The sequence below is a fragment of the Chaetura pelagica genome, unplaced genomic scaffold (assembly GCF_000747805.2).
Source record: "Chaetura pelagica isolate M959 unplaced genomic scaffold, ChaPel_1.0 scaffold123, whole genome shotgun sequence".
NCBI lineage: Eukaryota > Metazoa > Chordata > Aves > Apodiformes > Apodidae > Chaetura > Chaetura pelagica.
Genome location: NW_009953295.1, coordinates 4,705,257 through 4,732,453, shown reverse-complemented (window position 1 = coordinate 4,732,453; position 27,197 = coordinate 4,705,257). Strand labels below are relative to the sequence as shown.

Genomic DNA, 27,197 nt, shown 5'->3' with positions numbered 1-27,197 from the left:
CTGCCATAGGCACATGCACACAGAATACACATACACATCATCTATCAGAGACTGGTTTGGGTTGGAAGGGACCATAGCGATCATCTAATTCCAATTCCCCTACCACAGGCAGGGACACCTCCCACTAGACCAGGTTGATCAAAGCCCCATTCAACCTGGCCTTGAACACTTCCAGGGATGGGGCAGCCACAACTTCCCTGGGCAACCTGTGCCAGTGTCTCACCACCCTCACAGTAAAGAATTTCTTCCTAATTTCTAACCTGTCTCCCTTCTTCCGTTTAAAGCGATTTCCTCCCTTCACCCATCACTACAAGCCCTTGTAAAAAGCCCCTCCCCCCAGCTTTCCTGTAGATACTGGAAGGCTGCTATAAGGTGTCCCTGGAGCCTTCTCTTCTCAAGGCTGAACAGCTCCAACTCTCTCAGCCTGTCTTGATAGCAGAGGTGTTCCAGCCCTCTGATCATCTGTGTGGCGCTCCTCTGGACTCCCTCTGACAGCTCCATGTCTTTCTTGTGCTAGGGGCTCCAGAAGTGGACACAGTACTCCAGGTGGGGTCTCACAAGAGCAGAGTAGAGGGGGAGAATCACCTCCCTTGACCTGCTGGGTCTCTGGGCTGCAAGAGCCAGCTCATGTCAAGCTTCTCGCCAACCAGCAGCTCCAAGTCCTTCTCCCCGGGGCTGTTCTCAATCCATTCTCCACCCAGCCTGTCAAGGTCCCTCTGGATGGCCTTCCCTTCAATGCTGACCATACCACACAGCTTGATGTTGTCAGAAGACTTGCTGAGAATGCACTCAATCCCACTGTCCATGTCACCGACAAAGACGTTGAACAGCACTGGTCCCAGTACTGACTCTTAAGGAATGCTACTCATCACTGGTCTCCATCCACTTCCAGAGGATCTTCCCACAGGGATCCTTCAGGATCCATTATTTTCTTACAGCTGAAAAGCTGCCTACAAGTGCCCCACCATGAGGGTAGCTGCACTGGCCGGCCCCTTTATGTCACAGGGTTAAAAGCCTTACATGTTTTATTTAACAAAAGGACTCTAAGGCCTGCACAATAATGGGAATCCTGGTGTCCACACGGCAACCCTACTAGTCCAGAGTTGCAAGTCAGTGCATCATCCTCATGAGACTTCACCTCCCTCATGGCCCTCAGCAGCCTCCCCTGCATGGCATGGAAGGTGTCTCTGCTTCCCAAGGGTTCAAGCAGAGTAACGGCAAAAGCCAACAAAAGGCCACAGATCTGGTTGATCTGAGGGCAGTTGTTAACTAATGAACTGCACACAATTCCAAGTATAGGTAAGACTAATATCAAAATGCTGTAACAGGATGAGATCTGTAAATCAATACACTCCTAACTGGAAGCCTCTACTTTCTCACATTATGGAAAAATCAATCTTTTGATTACAAAAAGCAAACCACTTGTTTGAAAGATAACTGTGTTTTTATTTTTCTAAGCTTGCACTTGTGGAACATAAGTGACCTGATATAATAACAACTTTGCAAAAGAAGAATCCTCCTCTCCCCAACATCTGGGCTGCAATATATAAATATTTACAATGAAAAAATAGAGAAGAGAATGAAGTCAACAGTAGCCAACTTTGTTTCTACACATCTGGTTTTGAACATCAATCATTTAATTCCATTCAATTTTAACCAACACCTTCCTTTCATAGTTACTGAAGCTGTAACTTCATATTTAGATCTTATGTGCAACAGACACACTCCTGCTCTGCTTCTAGTTTTCTCCTGCACAGTAACCATAGAATTTCCCTACTAAATTATTTTCAGTTTAACTTTGAAAACAACAAAAAATTAAATATAAGTTCATGTCTCCTGATATAAATTTTCTTACACTCAAACACATCACAACACTGAAAATCAGCATAATGAAATGCTGTATAGCTTCTTAACAAGGACATTAGGTCTGAGCCCTAATTTGTTGGCTTTAACAAAAGCTCTCTTCAAATAGAACAAGTACACATAGAAAAAATAACCTTCTTATTTTCTTGTTAAAAAAGGAAATGGTGCTTTCTATAAACAAAAGATGCTATTTCCTTGACACAGATATAAGTTACATGGGAGAGAGCTCAGAAAGCTTCAAATAAAATTGGCATTCATTTAAAAGGATGATTTAAGAAGTTGGTTGGAAGAGGTTCAATCAGCCCACTCAGTCTGGTAATTCTAGAAACATCAGTGTAAAAAACCCTACTTTTTTTGCTTTCTGCTATACAGTGTCACACAAGCACATGACTGAAAACACATTGCCTGAAGAAATGGCAGACACCGATCACACGCAGTTTGGCTGCAGGATGTCAGCACTGATGGCCTTGTCCAACCAGAGGTGCAACATCCTTCAGGTACCAAGGTGCAGTCTCAGCTGTTGTTTCACATGTGTGAGCTTCGTCTGCCTCTAGTGCCCAATGATACACGAAGCCTTGGCTCTCTTGCTTTATAATGTTCATTGAAGTCCAATCTAAAGCTAAGGAACCGAAGGCTTTCGTCAGAACTGGTTGTCAGCAGCACCAAGAACTGCTGGACAATTCCCTGAAGGAGAAAAAAAATAAATGCAGGAGATTGTTAAGAAGACATCACTGGTATGTTTTGCACAGGGATGGCAGGTGGTGCTCAAGCCTGGCATGGAGACAAAGGGAATCTGAGAAAGGTCAAGCACAAGCATTTATAGCCAATTGTCAACAAATCAGTTCTGCCAGATTAATTCTCTCTGCAAAAACACAGAACTTAATTTTACCTTCAAATGTCTGCTGTGCACTTCAGAATGTCCAGTACAAACAGCTCAGGCTTTTAAACCACCCCCCACCCTGTGCTCTGCTGACACTCTCCATCTGTCCGAAGGCTCCTGGCCTGCAGGAGACCTGCCCCTCTGCCACTGCTGTGGCCCTCCCACAGCAGCCACACCATACCTGGGATACCATTTAGGACCCAACTCACGCCAACAGGAGACCTCACCTTCTTCCCATGTTGCATGTACCATGTAAGCCAGGCCAGCATTAGACAGCTGCTTGCTTCAAAAACACATATTTGATGTAGATGCAAGTGGCACCCCAGAACAGCAGGGTATCTGCCAATTAGGGCAGTCAGTGCTACAGACCCAACAGCCAGGCTCTACACATTTGGAATGTTTTTTATGTGGGACTTGCACTCAACTCAGTGTGTGGGAAGCACACTTCTGAAGCCCATTCTTCTACTTCTAGCCAAAGTACTCAGAAAAGAAGAGGGCCTTGAAAGGATGGGAAGACTCACTTGAAGAGCTCATTCCTGATCTCCTTTAAGTACTAATGTGGACATACCCATAACTAGAATACCAAATTACAGAATCACAGAATTACTTCCAAAGATGACCAAGGCTGGCCAGAAAAGTCCTGCATGGAAGATCTGTAGCAGGGCTCGGCAGAAATGCAGTCCAAGCAGGCAAAAGTTACATTGCCAACTTGAAGAAAACCTGTACAGCACACAAACTACAATCTATTCACAGCCTTCACGTTAACTGGGAGGGAGAACTGCAGTATTTGGACCCAGGAGCAAATTCCTCCCAGATCTGAAGTCCTTGAGCGAAAGCTCAGGATCTCTACAGCCTTCAACAAAAGCCACCAGGATTGTGTAACCTGGTTTATAAATACTATTCTGTTTTCCTTCAAACTTCCATGTGAATTGATCTCTTTTGATAACGTAGCACTTAATCCAGGCTAGCTATAACTTGGCAAAGCTATAGGCAATACAGAGATGGACCGGATGGAAAACACCAGAGAGAAGGACTAGCAAGTGCTCTGCACATGCCGTACAGGTGCTAAGTCACAACTACAACTGCTATAAAGAACCAACTGCACTCTTAGAAGGTAAAATGAACATATGGGCAACAACCCTGCAAAACAACTTCAACATCATTAATTTAACCACGGTAAAAATGCATGTTTACATGCTTAGTATTTGTCAAAGTGTGTATTTATGGATATTAAGGAATATACAGAAATTATTCAATGATTCTACGAGAAATATTAACAGCAAGAAGGAAAAAAAGCAGGGCCCACAGCTTTAATTCAAACTCAGTATCAACAACATTAAAAGAGTCCTAACTTCAGACATGCCAAAGGTGAAAAATAAGAGGAGTACTACATGACATCAGAATTATCTAATGTGTCAAAATTCAGAGACAAACTGGGGTAAGGTTTTGGTTTTCAGTTGACCTGGGGTCTAATTCTGAAAGGCTGGTACCGCACATAGTGTTGTGTCCCCCCTTTTCACCGCTTTCTGAAATGCCTTCCCTGAAAATCTAACAGCTGGTTTTCCTGCGGAATGGTAGTTTTAGAACCAGACATAATAAATTAAGACAAAGTCAGAATAGCTCCCAAAGAAAAGAGCCTGTGTATGTTCCCTTAAACAGCTTATGCACTGCCCTTCTCAATAAACTTAAAATTGTCAAGCCCTTAATAAGGACCCTTTCTGCAGTCTTTAATAGCAATGACTTGCAAGGATGGTAGGAAAAATTGGAATACAGAAGGAATTATATTATATATATATTATAGATATATATTTTCTATTTTTTTCTTTTTAGAAGACCAGATGATAGCTATTACTTTCACTACTAGAAGAAGGAGATTTACATGAAGTCTCCTATTCTTCTTTGTGAAGGGAACATACATCACCACAAAACCTGCTGTCTGAGGAACAGTGAATACAGGCAGAAGCAAAACATGAAGACCTCAATTCACCAACTGCACACACAAATACAGAAGTTACACCTAATCCATATTAGACATTGATTTCTATGTATCAAAGCTCAGCATCCATATTAAAACAAACATAATCTATGGGGCACCTGGTAAAAATGAGTGAGCAGTCGGAGCTGTGAGCACATTTTGGGTATAGAGTTTTGAAATTCTTTCATCCTCTTGCTCTCTTCTTCCTCTTCTGATGCAGTTACACCCCACTTGCCCTACAAAGGGACCAAATGAGTTAAGATGTCAAGTATCACATGATGAAAGTTGCTAACTGGGCCACCACCATGTTTATATAAACCAACTATTACCACAGAAAGCCAAATATGGAGCCTCTAATGTTGAAACTATCAGTCTCCTTGATGGTGTGCAGCACATTAAAATGTGAGCTTAGCAAAGCAGGTGAGTCTCACACCAGCACTGCATGTTCCACAGACTGGCAGTAGGGAGGAAGGCACGAAGCCATGGCATATTTTGCAAAAAGGTTCAGAATATTGAAGCCTCTTCCACTTCCTTCAGCTAAAACAGCCATAAATTTCTCACCCTCCTTCAGCACACTGCAGAATCTATTCACCTAGAGGTTTTGGGCAAGACAGAAATGAAAAACATCATTCAGCAGTTTTGTTTCAAGACACTAGCTACTGCTGATGACTTCTACAGTTGTCCCAATTACATTTCTTATTTTTGCTGTACTTCTACACAACACCTAAAACCCTCCATATATCAAAAGGTAACTACATTTGCCTCAATTACTTTTCACATTCTAGTAATAACCTTACTGTACCTCAAGCTCACGCTGTTTTTTCCTCTCTTCAAATTGCAATCTCAGCTGCAACTCCTCCAAAGCAGCTCTGTACATTGCATCTTGGGTATTCTGGAGCTCAATGATCTGATCAAAAACAGCTCGAAGCTGGTTGAGAAGTTCCTGAGAGACAGGCAAAAAAACAGTGAAAGAGTTGTACAGCAAAGGAGTTTTAAGTTGCTAACATTTTTCAGAACACAAGTCAATGAAATCTTTTTACACATAGTGTCACAAGTCCCACACATAGCTGGAGAGATTGTTTTGCAAAGCCCAAAGTCAGTTGTTGCACGATCCCACAGCTTCTTCAGACCAAAAAAAACCTGGCCCATATTGTAACCCCTTTTAAAATCAGCATCTGTCACTCTGTTAGGGGGGTATGTACAGAGCCTATCATAATAAAGTCTTGTATCATAGGAAGAAAAACTTATTTTTCCCCTTGCTCCTAACAACATGTGAGAAGAGAGTTCCCAACACATAAGCCAAGATCACAAAGTTACAGTTTAATGCAAAGGAGAAGACGTACCCTGGAATCACTATCCAGCAAGCATCGAGCTATGATGGTGTCTAGAAAAATCTCATGAGCTGCAATGATGTGATCCAAGTCCTGTGCTTGTTGGACCTTGTTCCAGAGTTCATCCCACGAACATTCAAGCACCTGGAACAATGATTCAGGATTGGGCTGTTTTGATTTGCTAGATGACAAACACTTTGAAATTTAAGACACACAACACATACAGAATATCAAAAGTACTTAATTTTTAAGCAACTAATTGGGTGGAGAGTATACCTCAAATGTAATGTAATACTGCATTTGATGAATGAAATGGACCATTTCTGATGCCAGAACGTGACACTGATGCAGCACCCCAGAAAGCTCTGAAAAAAAATTCAAAAGAGATGGCATGTTAAAGTTGGCAAAGACAACCACAGCCATCAAATCAGCTTTTTTCTACCAAACTGAATAGTTCATAAATCAGTTACTAATTTTGGATAGTAGCAGTCATACTGGCTGGCAAGAGTTGAGCAATGAACATTGCATAACTTACTCCTAGAAAATATTAGCCAAAGATGACACTGACTTGTGTTCTCAGACAGTGCTGGGAACTAGCCGAGTATCAGAACTGAGAAAAACCCTCTCAGTTCCAAAACACAATTAATATCCCATGTGTTCTTCTGGCTGAAAATGTAAGGCCACAAATTTGCAGTTCCTTCTGGGACCTCTCATCTCTTACCATTAGCTTTCAAACCACAGACTGGATATGTGGCATTACTTAGGTACACTGAGACCAAGAGAGAGGATGGTTGCGACTCAGGTAGGGAATTTATGGATCATGTGGTCCAGGTTCAATTTCCTCAACCACCAGAGACCTACAGGTAAGGCACTAATGGCCTCAGCTGCTCACCTGTAAGAGAAGGTACCTCTGTTGCAGAAGGGTATTATCAAGATTACCATCAATTGCAAAAAGTATCTTAAGATACTCAGTCTCTAGAATCAGGCAGATATCTAGACAGAGGAAGTAATTTTCTACTGCAGACAACAAGCTAAAAGACTACTACAAAAGGAATTCTACATTTTTCTATCTCAGGATGTTACAGACCATCCAATTACTTTAAATATTTTACAACAAGGTACCCTCTTGCATTCTCATGCCTTTGCAGGAAGTCTATGCCTAACACACTATGTTACACCTACTTTAAATAGGGTCAGTGAAAAATAGGATTGGCTAAACAACCTAAATTCCTCAAAAGCAGGAAGTTGGATACATCTGTGTTTCTTCTTTAAATTACTCATAGAAAAAGAGTGTCTACTACTGTCTACAAATGCTCATTTTGAGCATTAAAATCCCTGGCTGTTAAAGACTTTTTGGGAATTGTGAATAATGCTACCCTTGAAAATCAATGCTGCCTCTTTGTGATTGAAAAACAAAAGACTCTTCAGTTCTTTCCTCCAATAAGTCACTGGCTCTGTGACTGGAAGGGCAAAGTACTGGTTTCTAGGGAGAGCGAGAAAATAAAAGCAAGTTCTACTGCTTCTGCCTACATCAGTGCTGGATTGGACTCTCCATGTATTTCTTTAAAAATGTTACTTGCAGCTTCTAATGTAGACATGCTGGTAAACAAGACAGACTCCTGTCCCTCAAAGCAGGAGGCAGTACAGGTCTTTATAAACATTCTTATTTGTCAGAGGCACAAACTGAGAAATACAACACTGCTCCTTCTGCCAACAATATCTCTAAGAGCTTGGGCAGCATTTTAAATGTCTCTGTTACTTAAAATGTAGCCAAACCTAAAGGCGACAAGCAATTGAGCTTTTATCTACAGAAGACTGCTCCATGGTAAAGCATAAGAAAGGCCTCCCAAAAGGATGGAGGGGAGGGGGGAAGAAAAAACAAACTTCCCTCTAAGAAAAAGGGAAGATGCAAAACCCTGGCAATAGGAGACAACTTCAGCTTGAAGACCCTCAGGTGATGAGAATAAAATCTGTTAACTGCATCACAGTCTTAAAGAGAACAGAAAGCAGGAGTGCTCTAGGCTGCTGGTTTTTAGTCAAACAAGCACTTATCTGGGACAGGAAAATGAGAGTAAACTATCGTACCTCGCAGAAACAGAAATGGAATCTAGTAATCTCCATCCAGAGATCATCCTTGTGCACTGGAGCAGACTTTACGAGAGCTTGCTTCCCAGAAACCTTCTGAGGCAAAGGTGTCTACTCCCACCCACCAGTTTCTCATTATAGAAACATATATTTTAAAATATTACTATGCCACAAAGTCATCTATATCCCGAATAGCTTTTTTTTTTTTACTGAGAGAAATGTAGCTCAGTAGAAAAGTCATGATGGAACTAGTACAAATATGACTATATTCTCAGCTGAGATCACAAAATCCCAGTCCATTAAATGTACATCAGAACTACTCACTTAAGAGCTTTCCTATTTCTTCTCTAACCTGTATTTCTCTTTATCTTAGCTCCTTCTGTTCTTGGCTAAACAAAAACACAGGGAATGACTGAAGGTAAATTCTGAAGTGTGCATATACAAGACTTAAGTCTTCCAGCACAAGAAAGAGGGAGAGACAGGGTACACACAGGAAAGCATCAACAAAGGTTAATAAAAGGGGATGGAAGAGTACCAGTCTCTGTCCAGAAACATGTGATGTTTCGTCTACAAAACCTCACAATTAAGGATTAAGTAAAACAAAAGGAAACCTCAGTTTCCAATAATACTATTTTATCTTCATCATCCTCTACCACTAAACAGTCAAGAGGAGCGACAAAGTATAAACTTCATCTGTTCCAACAGACCTTTTTTCCCTCCCCTCTTAATACAGTTTAAAAAAAGCTGCAGACAGATAAATCCAGTTTACAAGGTTGTCACTCATTGGGGTCTCTCTCACCTGGTATACTTTTCAGAAGCTTTGCATTGCACATGTGTCCCTTCCATATATCAGTAAGAATATACTCCATTCGCTTCGCTCTCCAAAGAAAGTTAAATACTCTTAGATAATGGCTCATGCATTCACGTGTAAATACCTACAAAATAAACAAAATATCAGTACAAATTTAATAAACGTACCATGTGCTCAGTTCACAGTAAATTGTATCTGACCCATGTAGTTAATTGGTATATATTGTCCAAACAAAATCCCTGGAAATCCCAGATCCTCCCTCAAGAGTTGGAACTGAATTACCTAACATTCAAGCAAGCATAGGGCACTGCACCAAGTCTATGAATGGGCGACCATGAAAAATGCTAAACATTCCACTCTTTTCAAACTACATATATACATGAAAATTCCTTATGCTGTTAAGACTCACATTTTGATGTCTTGTTTAAAAAAAAAGTTATTCACAAGTTCTTTATAAAGGCTAAATACATTCTGATCAATAGTGCAGATATTTTCTCAGTAGCTTTAACAAACACTGCCTATCAAATCTCCTTTAGGCAGTACAAATAGCTTCTCCTCAAATAGATTCTTCAGTTCATTGTAAATTATCCCAAATTAGCAGCTACAGGCTAGCAGTAATGGAAGGAGGACTCCATTTATTAAGTACTTGCTAAAATCTCTGCTGGAACAAATGAACTACTGATTTTCAGTAATGATTGTTTTAAATGTAGCTTTTCAGCCGTCACAATTAATTTCTACAAATCGGGATTTTGGCTCAAGTGTTTACACACTGGGTGCATCCTAGATGCCAAAAATTCCAGAATAACAATTTTTTAAAAAATTATTTCAATAAAAGAATATTTAACAATTCAATTAATTATCAGAGACGTTCACAGACAGCAGTTTATGAGATTACCGTTGCTATTGGCCCATCAACGTGATAGTCTAGGCTGAAGACATCCCATCCAGTGTCCCCTGGAGATACCTGTATCAAAAAGAGAGGCTACTTTCAGTACATAATCAGAGCATACTAGCAAGAGCAATTCTTGCTTCCTCTTTCATTCTTCATAGGTTATGAAAAAAAACCAAGCATCTAAATCCATACAAGATACACAAGTTCCTTGCAAAAAATGAACCAAATATTGACACATGGGTGGGATTCATCTCACCCAAATGTTGATGTTTGTAATGTCAATGTTTTTCCATTGGAGCCAGTAAAGGAAATGAAGGAGGAAAAACTTCTTAGGCAGGTCTCAGACTAAGATATAGACCCAATGCAGATGCTACAGCACATCAGTTAACCCCTACCTCTGGGACTGGAGCTTTTTCATTAACTCAAGTTCCTTAACTGAAGTCTCCTCCATGAAATGCACCTTCATTGCTTCACTCTTTGCAATTACTGGTGACAAAGACACCACCCCCAGATTCTTGTAAGAGCAACAGCGGTAGTAGCTGTTTGCAGAACCTCAAATCAGGGCCACCAGCATCAATTATTGTTAGACCCCAAATACTCAACTTTGTATTGTCAAGGAAACAGCTGTAAACCAACAGCTGGGAATACAAATAGTCAATAGTCAGTAATTGGAAAAAGACGACTTACTGAATGAGGTCTGCATAACTCAAAGACATCAATGCAAAGGAGGGGGTAGAAGCATTTACTACATAAGCATATGAAAATGTTATTTCATATAGATATCTGCATGTATACACACACACACAAAACAAAGGTATGTTTCAGGTCAGCTTCATCATGATGCAACAGACCTCCAGAAGTCGAACATCGAGTCGTTTGAGAATCTCTGGATTATCAAATTGGGCATTAGTTGCCCTCACCGCTGTTTCAAGGATTCCAGTCAGATTATGTTGATATAAGGTCGTAGCTGGTCGTGCAAGCTCTGGCCTGGTGGTTATGAAACAAACAGTCATACCATATTACTGAGATATTCTGCAGTAGCAATTTGGTAGTAACTGCAGCATACACTGAAACACTTTTCTGACAGACTTTCAAAACATCTTGTATTACTCTTTCAGTCTTACCCACGCAGAAAATCAATGATCAAAATATTTCAAGCTGTCTGTTTACGTGCAGCTATACACCCCAACATCAGCATGAGGAATAACTTTATCCTCATTTAATGCCAGTAATTTGAAATTGCCAAGACTGCTAGCATAACTATTTTGTAATTTGAGTTGCATTTATCTCTAAAATGAGGCAGATTATATCATTTACACATCAAATCAGTTATCTCATTTCAGTTTTGAAAGACTTACTGGTAGCCATCTCACAGGCTTAGAAGTGCTGGCAGAAGCAGACAAAGCTCTACATAACTTCAACTTTCCAAAGAGCTGCAACTTGCAAGTAACAAGTATTTTGGACATCTCCTCTTCCCCACAATCAGTACTGGAAAGCCCTGCATTATTTCTGCCTCAAATGTAACACTGACTCCACAAACCAACTTTACTCTGCTTCATACCAATTTTCGTTTAAAAATGCATGGTCACATAGAAATCATCACTAGACGATGCTGATTATTGTTATTAACAAGAGAAGGGAAATGCTATTACAAAGCTTGACTTCTAGACCAAAGGAAAGCTTTGTAAAGAACACTTTTAGTAGGTTAAGTTTCCAGTAGCACCAGCATGTAAAGCAGTGAGCTTGCAAATACATTTCAAGAAATGAAACTGACACCAGTGGGTGCACCTGAGTGCTTAAAACAGAGGCTGGTGAGGCACTGATTACATTTATTTAAACACATTTAGGGCTTCAAGGACACAATGTCCTTGACCAAACACCTCCAAAATACAGAAGTCTAACATTCAGAGCAAGTCTAACTAATGGCATTAAGAACAACAGAACTTTTCTGCTTAAACTTGCTGGCAGGAGTGAGAGAACTGTTAACATCCTTGAGGCTGGCTGGCACAGGGTCAGTGTAAACATACCTATATTAGTGCAACTTCTCAAGACACTGTGAAACAGTTCTGTATATACTTCCTACCAAAAAGGAAAAGCTAAGTTAAAGGTCAAGGAAATTAAACCCAAAATATAACTTAAAAGTTGTGCCATTAAACCTTTCAGTAATAAGATATTTAAAGGGTCCTCTTCCAAAAGCAAAACATATTCTGTGCTGATCATGCACATTTGCAATTATCAGAATTTCAACATAATTACCCTTCCTACTCTCTTACTTGAGCAAGTCCATTAAATGTCTGATAAAGTCTCCTTGACCAAGTAGTAAGTAGCGCCTCATGGCCTGCATATGTTCCAGTAAATTGTACTTCTTATTGAGAACATCCAGCAGGTATTTGCTGGTCTCAAAATAAGCTGCATCAATCTTTTCTTGAAATGCATTTTCCAGATCTGTGAACAAATCAGCAGCTAAAAAAAAAAAAGTTAAAATTAAATTAGTATTAATATTTTTCCAAAACTGAGGCAAAAAATCTTTGGAATTGAAACATACAAGCAGAGAAATTCTGATACACTATACTACACAAATGTGGCACAGCCAAAGTGAAAGCAAGTCTAAAGCAGCCCATACTTCAACAGCATTACTTTTAATCAATGCCCAACTTGTACCTTCCAATAAAAGCCCATATTATTGAATCACTCTTACAGAGATAGTGATTTTTTTTATTTTTTTTTTTAGCTTGCCAAAATATTGCAATTTACAGAATAAAATTATTTGAAGGAGATCCAAAAGCTTAGAATTAGAGAAAAGCTTTGTTGGACTGGTGATCTAAATCAGAGTCACTTTTAATGGTGGGGGGTGGAGAAATGGAAGAATCAGTCAGCACACTGAACAAAAAAAGGGCTCTCACATATGTCTGAGTAAAAGAGGAGGAAATATGGTTGCATTATCTGGGGGCAGCCAATAACCTGATGTTTTCTTCTCCACCTTTTATGCAAATTGGGGACAGAAAGCAGGACACCATCCTTTAATAAGCTTTTTTACAAATACAAGATTATTAATAAGGGACTGCAATAAAACTGTTCTGACATAGCAAGAAGTGTGGCCTCTACAGGCAACATGGAGCAAAAACCCAGACACTGGACTGCCAACTATCATAAGCTTCAGACCTTCTTCATCACTAAAAGATATACCTCCACTTCTAAGAATGTTTAATTACATAACTATTGCTCAAAAGGGAAAAAAAAATAAGATCCAGGTACCAAATTAGTGGACAAGAGTGCACTGCCTGCTCCAGGGTTAGTTTCAACATGTAATGCAGACAGTCCAGAAGTTCCCAAACTGTAGACAGCTAGAGACTGGAATTAGGATCACTTTATATGCCTTCTTCACTATCCTTCCCCAAAAGTCTGCTGCCATCCTCTGGCAGGCAAGATTACCAATTCCTACACTGTTCTGTATCCCTGATTTCCTGTTTTAATGCACATTCAGACATTTTTTTCAAAGTTGAATACACATTCGACTTTGAAACAAAAAAAGAAACACGAGAGTTAAAGTTCCAACACAAAGAAATAAAAAAATACAGCCAAACCTATGAAATGCTGATATTCAAAATGAGAAAAAGCATCCAGAACTCAGGCTGGCATACTAGCTTTCCATCAGCTTACTGTAACAGTAATCCTCTAAAGGAACTCTGAAGATATTCTCAGATCACACAAACAAGGAGGACAGGATTTCCAACATCACTGATGCAGAATGTTCTTTCTGGATTGAATGGGTAACATCCATTTCTATAGCTACACTTCCCTCTGAAACCTGTATTCTCAGCACTTAAGATAAACTACTTGCTTTGAAGCTCTCATCCCCAACATAATAGGAAACCTGTATTTGTGCACATCTTCCATTCAACTAAGGAGAGAGAATCACAAGTGCAAACTGCAAAAAAAATTGGAAAAGCATGGCCATAAATACTGTGTAAAGTGGTAAAAGTAGTGTACCCAAAGGTTGTGTTTGTCTTTTTCAAGAGTAGCTGACAAGATGATGGTTCAAACACATTTACAGCCCTTATCCACTTCACCCCTATTCCTCTCCACACATTTAAGCACATCTTTCACTAGGCAAGCAGAGTGCATGGTATAAAAATCACAGTATTAAATATTCTTGCAGACATGAGTGAGATTTCATTATTAGAACACCATTCATTGAGGTACTCATGCTAAGAGTACATACTGTGAACAGTAAATATAAAAACTAATCCAAGGTTAATCTGCAGGAAAAAAAGATAATCCCACAAAACCAAGCTTTGAAGTTACATATAATAAAGTCATATTTGAGAACAGAAATAACAGAAGAGATACTGTACAAGATGTCAAAAAAGTGAAAAGAAGGATGTTCTAAGAGAACTAAGTAAATAACTTGACAGAAAACCAAATGTTTAGACAATTTTTCTCTTAGGAAAATCTGGATATACTACCATATCATTGTAAAAGCTATGTACAAAATAGCATCAAAGAAATTATACCAGTGATCTACATCTTAATTAAGACTCTCTCTGATATATTAAATGAGTTACAAAAAGAAGTTGAAGTAAAATACCACCCTCACCAAATGCAAGCAAGTTCTCCTTTCTCCCAGATGTAGCAGAATCCTAAGCGTTACCTTATTTGCCAAGTATCTATACATATTCTTGTGGTACATGTTTATTGTTGCTGTCTTTCATCATAACAATGCTAACTTTATTGCAAAATATGCCACCAGAGAATAACTGCAAATGGTATATAACTCCTAATGAATTAAAACTGAAATATCTTCTAAATAGAGAGAAATAATCTGAATGAATTCTGATAGTTAGCTCTGGTTTAACATTCAACAGCTGGCAACACCAGCTTTAAGTAATCTTCAAAAAGAATTTCACTGTCTTCAAACATATTATAGTGGTACAATGCATTTATGAAAGGCTTCTGTTCTGCCTGGTTTTCTGCTTAATCTTTCAGTTACAACTAATGGCTTATTACTTTTTAAATCACAGAATTAGTTCAGTATTTTTATGGAATCATATGATGGAGTATAAGTCGCAAGCATTAAATTCTTGCTGCAGCACTCAACAATATCCATTCTCCTTTTGTATCCCTCCCAACAAAACTCAGCTGAAAGCAGGTTGATCATGCCTAGTTTCACTCAGAAATCCAGTACATTAACAATCATCCACCAAACCTACCAAATTAGGAAAAGAAAATGACTCACACACATCTTTATACATCTTTTTGACAATGCAAGTATCCATTAACACACCTTTATTTTAAGGTAGATGGGACTTTTGTATTCTTTCTACCCCACTATCCAGAACGTCAGTCTATAGTCTAAACTACTTACTTTACAGACAGATCTCAGTTCAAAGGGAAGAAGTTGACCAACACAGATACTCTACCATCTTTTGAAGACTCCGCAGACTTCGCCACAGCAATCATCTTTGTGGATGGAGTTTGATCATGACAAACTTGGTGCAAGAAGTTTATGGATTTTCCTATTAGGAGGACCTAAGTGCAAAAGCATTTTTCAAAGTGATTTGCATATAAGAAAAATAAAACAAAAATTTTTTAAAAAGCCACCCACAACCACCAAGACAACAGGACATTTTGTCATCTTTCCATGCTCTCAGCTTCACGATCCCAGCCACAGCAATCCAGAACTTCAGTACTAATGACAAGGTTTTCAACACAAACTTTTCCTTCCTTGATATCTCTAGAAACTGATTCTCTCCAATTGATGAACAGAAACAAAAGTCTTAGAGTCTTCCTCTGCAAACAATTTTATTAATGTAGCTATTCTCAAGATGATTTATTTTTGTTAATTTGGATTCTTATTTTCTTATTCTGCTTATTTTCTTGATGGAAATCTAAGCAGGAGCAGAGAGCAAACATACCTTTTTGGATTGCTCCATTGTAATAAAAGAAGGGATCATTGATTTCCTCAATGTGTATTTGTCGTGCCACAGTCGATCAGTTTTAACTGTAGGATCTGAAGCTACAAAAAACTGTAGATTGAAATAAATATTAAAACTAAAAGATTAATGTAACTTTCTCTGTTCATATTCCTCTTCTATATTCAGAAAGCTGAAAAAATATTTGAGTTGTTCTTTTAACTAAAAAAGGAAAAAAATCTCCATAGATAACATATAAAGATGTCCTGACAATTGATACGTAAATTTTATCTTGACCAATATGAGCTCACCTTACTTAATTTCATCTCCTCTGTGTGTTATAAAACCTTAAGTACCACAGGGTAAAATAAAATGCACTATCTGTGAAATATCCACTAGAAAAGAGAGAAGTGTGTAGCATTTTTGAGGCAATTAGTTACACAGTTAGGGGAGAAGATAAAGTTCAAAACGTAAATACAATATGCTTTTATTTTGCTGGTTCTATTTTTACTCAAGCCCTTTTGGGTTTCTTCCTATTTTAACAGATGCAGAATTGAAGAAAAAACCCCACCAAGAAATCCTGTAGCTGGACTGATGCTCAAAAGCTAAGGTTTCTCAGCTCCACACAAGGCAACACTTTCATTTGTAGAAAACTAAATCCTCATGGCTAGTTTTGCTAAAATGACTTGTGGAAGGATTCTGTCCTCTTCCTATCAAACAAACACATCAGTTTTTGTACAAGAACCTTTTTTCACTGCCTCCAAATACCATTTCCACCAAGAACTGTCAATTGTCGTTGTTAAAAAACTGTCTGTAGTATGAAAACTGCAGCTTACAGTATACCGCATCCAACAGTGATTTTCAGCATTATGAACACTTTTAGAGTGCATATATAAATTTTTAAAGAAGGAGTTGAAAGTCAATTACTTACATAAAAACCAAAAAAAGACAACACCTCATAAATGAACATTAGGAAGCATTTCTTTACCAAAAGGTTAGTCAAATGCAGGAACAGGCTTCCTAGAGAGGTGGTCAGTGCCTCAAGTCCATCAGTATTTAAAAGGCATTCGAACAATGCCCTTAACAATTTGCTTTAACTTGGTTAAAGCATGAATTGGTCATGTAGTTGGACTGGATGATCATTATAGGTCACTTCCAACTGAAACAGAATACAATAAACTATAGATGAGAGTAAGCCTGAGGGATAGCTAGGAAAAAAGTCCATTTTGCATTTCTATACATAAACATTCACAGACATTTTACACAAGTCTCCTAATGCTGACCTTAAAGATCAGTTGTGAGTGATATTTGCACTCATTTTACTTTTGACTCAGATGGTCAGTTTCAAAAAAATCTGTGTATTTTTATACTCAGGTTAAGTTACTCAGATGTGTCTCAGAAGTGCTCAATTCCTTTTTAAATACGATTCGTTCACTTCTTGGAACCAAAAAAATCTCACTTTAACATGCCTGTACTGATTGGAGACAGGAAAAAGAGCTAGAAGAGTAGAAAAGGCATAAAAACATTTTTAAGAAGAAAAGGGACAGTTACTACAGCTTGCTGTTAAAGACTACAGAATAACTTTGTATAGGTTTTAGAGGAACTCTGGAACCATAAACCTGTTCTAGTCAATTTGACAAATCAGTTACTTACGAAGCTGAGAACAGCAGGTAGTCAGAGTAGAATATTCTCAACTTTATTCCAAATATAAAGCTTTCATTCCAAACAGCTACAAAGCACTTTGTATACATTGCTATTGTTACACTAAGCAGAAAAAGAGGGAGATGACTTTGTCTCTCTTCAGAAGCAAGAATCTATTGTTAGCCCACCATTCTGCCTCTACTAAATAGACCCAGCATATAATTCATGAAAGACAAAATACTGCATCACTGCAACCTCCAGACATCATGCTGACCGAATCCATGCAGGGAGTCATATTTTATGTTATTATTGTTTATATTACTTATGTTGTATGTTTCCATCACAGTCTCCTTTTCACAGAATCACAGGCTCACAGAATTGTCAGAGTTGGCAGGGACCTCTAGGGATCATCTAATCCAACCCCCCTGCTAAAGCAGGATCACCTAAAGCACATCACACAGGACTGCATCCAGAGAAGAAGACTGAAACTCTCCTCTAAGCTTCCTATAGATTATACTCTCACAAAGCAAACAGAGAGGAACCATTTATTGCATCACACAGATTACCTCATGGTATGTATCCTCCAGCTCTCCATCGTAAATCCAGCGATACAGGAAATTCAGTACAGGATGGGATACTAGGCCAAGAATGTGCTGAACCAAAGATCTCATGTAGGGATCTCCTGTTTTAGTATAGGCATGAACTGCTGAGGCTAGCTCACCCCCTTTTCTTCCTATAAGATGATAGGGGAGATGAACAGAAATGTATGAAGGAAAAATATACACCACACTTACATTAATCTACCTTTGATTTTATCTAGTCATATGACACTCAGAGTTTGCTCAACAAGCAATTCTAAAAGGTAGCAAAAGTACAGTTTTTAATGTTGACAGGGAATTTTTAGGCTTTAAGGTATGAATCATTAATCTCACTGAAGCATTAAGCACAGTTCTCTCATACCATGTTCTGTCTACTTTATGGTAGCTTGGAGAAATGCAAACCTTGAAACATCAGATCACATACAGTTTGACTGTATGCTTTTTTTCTTCCTCATGGCTCCACCAGAAAGCATTAGAGAAGCCATGGTGTTTGCCTTCTTTCCTGTGCTTGACTCTCAGAAGTTCTGTGTGCGTACATAAAGACAAACACATCTTTCCTGCTTCTTTATTATAGTCCTCCCCATAGCTCCTTTGGGCAATATTTCCTTTTTACAGTTGAAAGGTAAGAAGCTGACCAAAAAAAATTTAAAAACAAAATAATCTAGCTCTTGTTTTGTTGTTACACTGCACAGCTTAAAAAGTTCTGTGCAGCACAGGATGTAGCATTCCAAATTTTCATGAATGTCTTAAAAGCAAAGCTCATCCTTTTCAAAACTGTTACCAATTCCGATAATCAAGGTAAAGCAGAAGTTGTAAGCTTTTTTGGTTAAGATGCTCTTTCCCAAAGGCCATAATCTCCATCTACTTTCAAAGAGAGCAAAGCTGAAATACCCTCAGGGAGAAGCGTAAGTCAGCTGTGGGCCAAAGTTATGGCCAACTCCAGCACCACTCCTCAACATCTTGTGAATTGGCAACACAGACATGCACTATCTGCAGATTTATAAAGTTTCACTGTTTCCCATGAATCTGCACACAAGATGCAAATTATTCCTATGTCACTATATATAGAGCAATAGCATAATACTCATGCATAGTGAACAGACCAAGCCAACCATTTCATAGTGTATTAGTGGTTTTTTCCCCACAGTGTAACATTCTCTGAAAGATGACCAAAAGTGAATTATTGAAAACAGCATTTGAAGGTTTTCTCGAGCACATTCTAGTTTTAAATTTAAAAAAAAAGTTTAGGTGAATCAAAACAGCACTGTGATTAATCAGTTTTTTGCTAAAACTGAAAGAATCCTTTGGATTAGCCACTCAAAATCTAAAAAACCACAACAGTAATACTATTAATATCCACCTTTGGCATGTACAACTGCTCTAAGTCATACAACTTCTCCATAAATATTAAACAGACCTTGACAGTGATCAACAAGTGCTGCAAGGGTCTTTAACCTTATTTTAGGATCGTATGTCCAGACTAGGAGACGGCGAAGTGTTAAACTGCTCTCAAGTCCCAGATTCACACCCTGATCATCTTCCAATTGCAACTGCTCAAATTAGAAACAGAAAGACATATCAAAGAACAAAACTGGCAAAATTAAAGCAGAACTGTTGTTACATAATTTTTGTTCTGAAGTTAGCTTTCTACTAATACACTTGAAATACCCAGTATTATATGTTCTCTCATAAAATCATTTAGTCAAAACCTGAGAGCCACACAAATGTAAATAAGAGAATCAAGTGCAGGTGAAAGGACACAAGTAGAATAGAGCAGACAGAGGACAAAGGTCTAGAAAGTTAAAGAAAGCAAAGTCATAGATAGCCAAAAAAGGAGAGAAGAGCAAAGGAAAAGAGAGCAAAGATCCTGAAAGACAGTCAGTACTGGCCAAAGGGATGCTCAGAAAAGAGTAAATAAAAAAAAAGTAAAGGATGGGAGCAGGAGGTAAAATTTCTCTAACTGCACAATCAGCTTATTGTAGTTCAACACTGGACATTCTGTTCAATGTCTTCCTCCAGAAGCCATTGGAATTTATGTTAGGTATGTAGCGAGATTAAGGAAGTGCTACCTTCGGGGAAAAAACTCAACCAAACAAAAAAGCCCAAACAACATCAAAAGCTCTAAGAAAAATCTGTCACAAGTGACTACTGTGAATCTTCCAACACTACAGTAAATAAAACCCAAATATTTGCATCTGAGATGCAAATGCACATCTTATACAAGTATAGATGGGGTAAGCAGGACAAGAATACAACCTAATACAGAAGTGAGTTCCTAGAGCAGTCCCAGCAGATACACTCTTAGAGAAGACACTCTGTTTCCCGTATACCACAACCAATCCACTCTGCTCTTCCACACATAGCACTTTTTTTGACAAATATATGTATCAGATCAGTGTAGCCACATTAGGCTCAGCCTTAAAGGCCCTTAACATATATACAAATATATGTATCAGATCAGTGTAGCCACACTAGGCTCAGCCTTAAAGGCCCTTAACATAGTTAGCTTCTGAATGCTCCTAAGTTCATGTACTTTTTGTTTGGAAATGAAAGGTATATGTGCAAGAACAAGCCTTTGTCTTTAGGGAAGTTATCTTCCTCACAAAAGTGCATTTTTAAAGGGGCTGACAGTTTGAAACCAGTCTGCAAGGAGAAGACTTGACAAGCCTATGGAATAGTACACAGTACACCCTGAAAAACTTTCAGAGGAAGACACTTGTTTAGGGGAAGCTCTTAAGTCATAAAGCCAGAGAGAGAAAGACAATACAGAACCTTTTGATGAAATTTTTGTTCCGTACTACTATGCCCGAACTGCTAACAACTCCTAAGCTGGCAGCATGTATGACCTCCAGAGTACAAGAATGCAACGTTAATTCAATTCCATTACGTAATTTTCTTCTTTTCAAGCAATTAAAATGTACAATTTTGTAAGGAAGTGCTTTTCAAAAAAGCGGATTTTTTTCATAACTTTTTATTTTAAAATCAACAAGTCACCAAGCTCACCTCTGGGATAATTTGGCACGAGTCTTGAAAATGCTGACTTCTTTCTTTAAGCTTCCTGCTCCATCCATAAAAAGTAAGAAATGCCATCCTGCCAGAACCCTAGCTGGATGAACTACTACTCTACTGCAGTAATAACAAAAGGAAGTGCTGTTCCAGAAGGGCAAGCAAAGCTGACACCTTTCTGCAGTCTGGCCCTTTGAGGCTCCTTGCAACACAGTTGCAGCACTCAGGATGTCAGAGGATGCATCCTTGCTCAGCCCTTGTAATACCAGTTTACAGAGCTGTCTTTCATTAATATGTATAATCACTTTTTCCAGCTGTTGATACGGTCTTTTTCCTTGATATGCTAAAGAAACAACTTTTGCAACAAACTCCCCGCACAGAACAAAATATCAAAAATGTTGTTACTAGCTGCTAAACCACGCATTGCTTGAAACACAAAGATTTTTTTTTCTCCTCCATTCAAAGGTATGTCATGCTGTTTGGGACTTGAATGATAAAGATATCACACTAGCTGAAATTGATAAAAATTATTCAAAAAAAAGAGACAGAGTCTTAGACATATACATTATATTCCTTGCTTATTTAATACATCAAATAACAAAATTTCTAAGAGAAAAATACACATTGGTACACGCCTCTAAAGACTTAGAAATGTATAATTTAGAGAGAATTGTGTCCACTGACAATAGAAATTGCTGTACATCCTTCCTTTTCTAAAGGGCATACCTTTTAGGAGATATTCAGGTAACGTAAAGCAAAGAAAGAAAGTTAAATAAGAACCACCTAGCTTACCTGAGAATGTAAAACAGATAGAAGTCGGTAGTATTCTTTAAGTTCCTGATGTAAGGCTGCACAAAAACTCTGTAACAGAAAGAGGAGAAAAAAAGAAAAAAAAAAAAAAATCAGGAAAAATCTTCCTGGTTTAATCTAGAATAATCCTATCACCACACTGAAAAGGTAGCTAGAAATTTCCTAAACTAAATCAAGCTACAGGTTTCATGACAAAAGCCAACTCTTAGAAATATGGCCAATGTACAAGTACTTCCCTAAGAGATGCACAGACCTTTATAAACATTATCAAGTAGCTTTCTGTCTTTTGCTGTCTTAATGCTATCAACAGATTAAACTATGACAAGCATAACTCTCCAATAGACAGTAATAATTACCATAGGGATGTACAAATCATAACATGACTCAGAAGAACATTTATTTAATGATTACATTAAATACAGTATGTAGTAAATACGAGAGTTTCAATTTCAGGAAGGCCTCTAATAACACAACACAGAAGTTAGGTAAGCATCATTGTATTTACAGTATAGATCACATGACATGAACAAGAAAACACAATGCCCATAAAAGACTACTCCCAGTAAATGATGCTGGATTAAGTACTCTATGTTTTGGGCTTTTATCAATAAAGAGTTGTACACGATTCGTTGCTTGATTTGGAAGAAATTAATAACACTAGGAATACCCAAAGAAATCCGTAAAACGTTCAGAAGTTAACAAGTCTGAATCAAAGCAAAGATCCCTCTTTGTAAAACGATTCTAAGCATAGCTACTTTGTGTTGTTTAAAAACAAATAACTAAAGGCAGATTTTAAAAACAACTCCTGAAAGAACACTTATTCACTACAGCAATAGTTCTCTAAGGTTTGGGGTTCTGGGGCTTTACTTTTGTAAAGTTCTTAACCTAACATACAGATGAAAAAAACTGCCACATTTTCTAAAACCAAATTAAAACATGGCTCATTAATTTCAGAGTGAGATGAATATTTTTGGACTTCAAGCACTTCTCAGTTGTTTTTTTAAATATTTGGTTATTTGGTTTTTTGAAGAGTACTTCCATGCACAAAATCTTCAGAACTGATTTCTTAACCAGTCCTTGGCTGATGATCTTGATATCTATTTTAATGCACCTTTTAAACAAGAGATTCACCAGGGCCTTCCCCTCAGTCCCTTTTAAAATCATCACAGTCAAAAAATAAATAAAACCTCACACAAAAAGAATACAAAAGCTTAAAGTAAAATATTTATTCAATACAGTATGTCAAGGGAGAAATTACTACAAGCTCAAGAAGAAAATAAATCTTCTTTCCTGCTAAGAGGCTAAGAAGCCTAGGGAAAAAACCCAACAACAAAACATCAATCTTGCCATTGTATCCTTTATAACGAAAGAAGGTTTGTTTCTTCAACTCAGTGTTACAGGTTAGTAAGAAATTTGAAATTAATTTTATTCCAGAGGATACTGAAGGTCAAAAAGAAATCCCCTTATGTGTAACCCCACTTTTACTTTCTTCTCACTTGCTTCTTCGGTACATTTTTAAACCTATTAAAGTAGCACTTGCCAATATAGAGGCCAGAGTAGAACCTCCAAGAAAACATTCAAAGGCACTACACATCTACTCAAAAAGTGAGAACAATAACAACAGACTTTAGTAGCCAGAATAACTTAAGATCTAACTGGCTGTCAACTTATCAGAGAAGCTTTAAAAGTTAAAATTTACATTCAGTGCCAATTCCTAAATTACAAACTACAGACTTTTGCTTCCCAAATAGTTAGGAAAAACTGGACATTATCCTAGAATTCTGATTTGATCTACAGCAAAAGAGAATTCAGGAAGGAAACAGAATGCTTGTTCAAGAGAAAAAAAATTAAAATGCCCACCTCAACTGGATCTAGATGGGCAAGATATCAAAATATAAGGCAAGTTACATTTAATTGCTGATTATACTTTTTTGCTTTCTGACAACAAATTAGAACTTAGTTACTAAGCAGTAAAGGTAAAAGAATATAATGTTAAAAGTGTAGTATATTATTATATCTCTACCAATAGTTGTCAATGCTTGACATTTTATGCAGTAAAATCAGTCACCAGATGAGTAATAGAAGAGGTGACAGACATCTTATTTTACGTGTTGTTTAAACAGGGGTTTATGCAACCATTCCTTTAAAACATTACACAAAAGATGTTTTAGAGAATGCACCTCTTATTGTGTGAAATTCTTCATGCACAGTGTGCAGCTTCTGAAACTGTCAGCTATAAAAGCCATGAAGAGCAAAGGTACAGTCTCTTTGCCCAGATACTGACACAGCAGTAATAGAATATATTTTTTTACTTTACACTTATGTCCTAGAAATATACAGAAGTGCCTGCCTCAATTTAAATTAACAGCATTAGAGCTATGCAGATGCAGCTAACTAACTGCACAGCCTTCTGGACAGGATCTGAAACCTGCATATGGTAGCTAAGATATTGCACATTATACTTCACTGAAGAATTAAAGTTCTCCCCTTTCTGTAAACTTGAGGATTAAAGCCAGAGACAGTACAAATAAGCATAAGCAGGAAGCTACTAGGGTACAAAATTTCACCGAGGTATAAGGGGGAGAGCCTGAAGAAAATGCATGTACAGTAGCAGTACCGTATAAAACAGAAATCAGCATTGGATCACTAGAAAAATAATTATTTATATGTAACTAAAAGGATTACTAGGAATGAGAGACAGAAGGGAACAGAATAAAACATTAGAAAAGTAGGAAGCACTACAGTGTCTCTACTGACCTCTTAAGAAAAATTAGATTGAAGGGAGAAGCACTTCAATTTCTTGGCAGATTAGGTAGGATGTTATGGCTAGAGGCAATGATAACATTTCTGTCGAGTCAGAAGGGATAATATCCAGTTTTACAGAGGGAGCAAGTGAGAGGAAACGGGAATGCCTTAGCAGTAAATGTGGTTTTGGGTATTATAGCAGCTGTGAAGTTACTGTAGACTAGAAACCATGATGATGAAACCTATAAAAACAGAAATTGACATTCTTTGATGCTGTATTCAAAAGAAAGGGCAGAAGATAATGGGCTATTTGTATTTTGTATAAGTTAGTGCTGTATTAACAAACATCAACACCAGCTGACAAGAGAGTCTCCTGCACAGGTCACCCTAAAAACTGAACTGGTGATTAATTAGCTCAGAGATGCTACCATCTCATTTAAGCAATGCTTTTGTTTATAAACATGCGTGGGCACTTAAAAATATTATTTTTTAAAAAAACATTATATTATGAAAAGGAACCTATGTGTGAGACTTCCCACATATAAATGACAGGGGCAATGCCTCCTTATAACCAGCGAAAGCAAATGCCTTTCCCTTGCCTTCAGACTATGACCCATATCAAAAGTGGCAATGCATAAAAGGAATAAATCAAAAGATGACTGATCCAAGCTCCAAAGTTTTCACATCATTCTAGTACTGCATTTTATTCAGTAGTTTCAGTGAAACAAGATCAATATATGGCAGCAAAATTATTCTTTTAGCTGACCTACCTGTCCTACAAGTCCAAAAGCACGATCCAAACTCCTCTGGTCTGTGTATTTTCTTATTTTGTTATGTAGCCATCCCAGTTCTGCAAGTCTGCTTGTGGTATCTCTGAGAGATTTGGACAAGCTCACCTACAAAGTTAACAGAAACAATTACTTGATTGTAAGTTAAATCTACCACATCAATACTTGTTGCTTACTGACAGCCCCTCTTTCTCATAAAACACGCCAATTCATTAAAAAATCATTTCACATTCTACACCCGAGATAGTGCCAACAAAAAGCAGGCAACCATATAATTAGTATTAAATTTATACACACGAATGTGTAAAAAGCAGCAGCAATAAACTGCTACAACCTTTGTCATTTTCCCTTTTGGAAATCTTAAATGTAACACTATTCATACAGTTTTTATGTTAGACAATTACAGCAGTAACAAAAAAGGCCTTCAGTAAAGAAGAAATCTGCAATTTTATGATGTAGAATCATGCTTCATCTTATCCTGATACTCAGGACGACTTAAAATATTAGAGCTTCAGAAGTCAATGACTGGAACTAATGAAGAAACCTACAGCAGTAATTAATTACTACTAAATGTGAAACAAATTTTTAATAGAAGACAAATGACCCAATGCCAGACTTGGTATCAGGAACTAAAACTTACAGAATCCAAATTCCAAGTTTAAGTCAGATCCACCAGTAATAGCTTTTAGAAGCTAATTAATCATGTACCCCTCTGAGCTCTTCTAGTCTGTTTCTACTTTTCTTACACCAGGTATCTCACCTTACCCTGCCCTGCTAACAACTATTACTACCACTATTTTCACCTGAACCAGCACATTTCTTCCTTTAAATTAACAACACATAAGATACTGTTCCTCTTGTTCCCACCTGAGATTTGCTTCTACTACATTTTGTCACATTACCCAAGAACTCGACCATCAAATTTTCAAAATCTTATTGGACAAAGAAAAACAATCTGACAGATACGTTTGGCAGCGACTGACTTTTACCCACAGCTACTGGGCCTATCCCACCTCTACAGACAATTTTAACTTGGAGAGTCAGCTGGAACAGTTCCAACCAAAGCAAGGAAGAACATAAAACAGTCTGCCAAAGAACAAGAAATGAAGCTCATTCATTAAGCCTTTCAGTTAGCAGCACAGGCATCCTCTAAGGCAAAAATCAGCTACAGAGTGTTAGTCACAGTAGTGTGGGCCTGAACAAGGCAGCAACAATTGGTTGAAAGACCACAACTTAGTCCCTTCTCCTCTTTTTTTATAGATACAGGCACAGCTTTATCTTCTTCAACAATTTCTGTAGGATAAATTCTAGCCCAAAGAAGTGTGACTGGATATGGAAACTCTGCATGCAGCTAAGAACAAAGAGATGACATAAAAACTACTTAGAATTCTGCAACTCAAGTACTTGACAAGCATTAAGTACAACACAAATCTGCTGAAATGAAATAAGAAACAAGCCAAATTGGCTTAGTGTTATTACATTTGTATCTCTCAGATCAAATCTGAAGCTGCTAGTTTATACTGTGCTGAGTGTCACCAAGAGACCTAATATTAATATTGACATTAGGAAACATTCAGGCAAGAATAACAGCTTGGAAAATGTGTTTCTTTCTGGAAAAAACAGATTGCATACAACAACATTTTCTTTGTGCAGCTGAGGGAAAGCCACATGCTTTGACTACTTTTTGCCTAACATGCAGTCAGCACAGATAGAGGAATTATGATCTTGGTCCTTGTTCATTAGAAAAAGTTCCAGATGCAGCTCTAGTCAGGAAAGTAACTTCATCTTCACTGGATCCAGTAGTCAGTACAAATATCAATAAAAAAAAGAAGCATGCAAGACAACTGAATTCACAAAAA

The 27,197-nt window shown here is 37.9% G+C and overlaps 1 protein-coding gene across 1 annotated transcript in view; it reads right to left on the bottom strand.

Annotated features, from left to right (window-relative positions):
- Positions 1-2,060: 2,060 nt before the first annotated feature.
- Positions 2,061-27,197, bottom strand: part of TUBGCP3 (tubulin, gamma complex associated protein 3) — a 121,446-nt gene continuing 96,309 nt past the window's right edge. The window contains exons 9-23 of the mRNA XM_009997967.1: positions 25,321-25,446; positions 21,788-21,856; positions 19,407-19,539; positions 17,957-18,123; positions 15,753-15,863; positions 15,258-15,366; positions 12,111-12,300; positions 10,689-10,824; positions 9,841-9,909; positions 8,934-9,069; positions 6,326-6,414; positions 6,062-6,193; positions 5,521-5,661; positions 4,838-4,954; positions 2,061-2,547 (exon numbers count right to left, since the gene is read on the bottom strand). Of these exons, the coding sequence (XP_009996269.1) occupies positions 2,389-2,547; positions 4,838-4,954; positions 5,521-5,661; positions 6,062-6,193; positions 6,326-6,414; positions 8,934-9,069; positions 9,841-9,909; positions 10,689-10,824; positions 12,111-12,300; positions 15,258-15,366; positions 15,753-15,863; positions 17,957-18,123; positions 19,407-19,539; positions 21,788-21,856; positions 25,321-25,446 (1,884 nt within the window). The 3' untranslated portion in view covers positions 2,061-2,388. The remainder of the gene's footprint in view (positions 2,548-4,837; positions 4,955-5,520; positions 5,662-6,061; positions 6,194-6,325; positions 6,415-8,933; positions 9,070-9,840; positions 9,910-10,688; positions 10,825-12,110; positions 12,301-15,257; positions 15,367-15,752; positions 15,864-17,956; positions 18,124-19,406; positions 19,540-21,787; positions 21,857-25,320; positions 25,447-27,197) is intronic.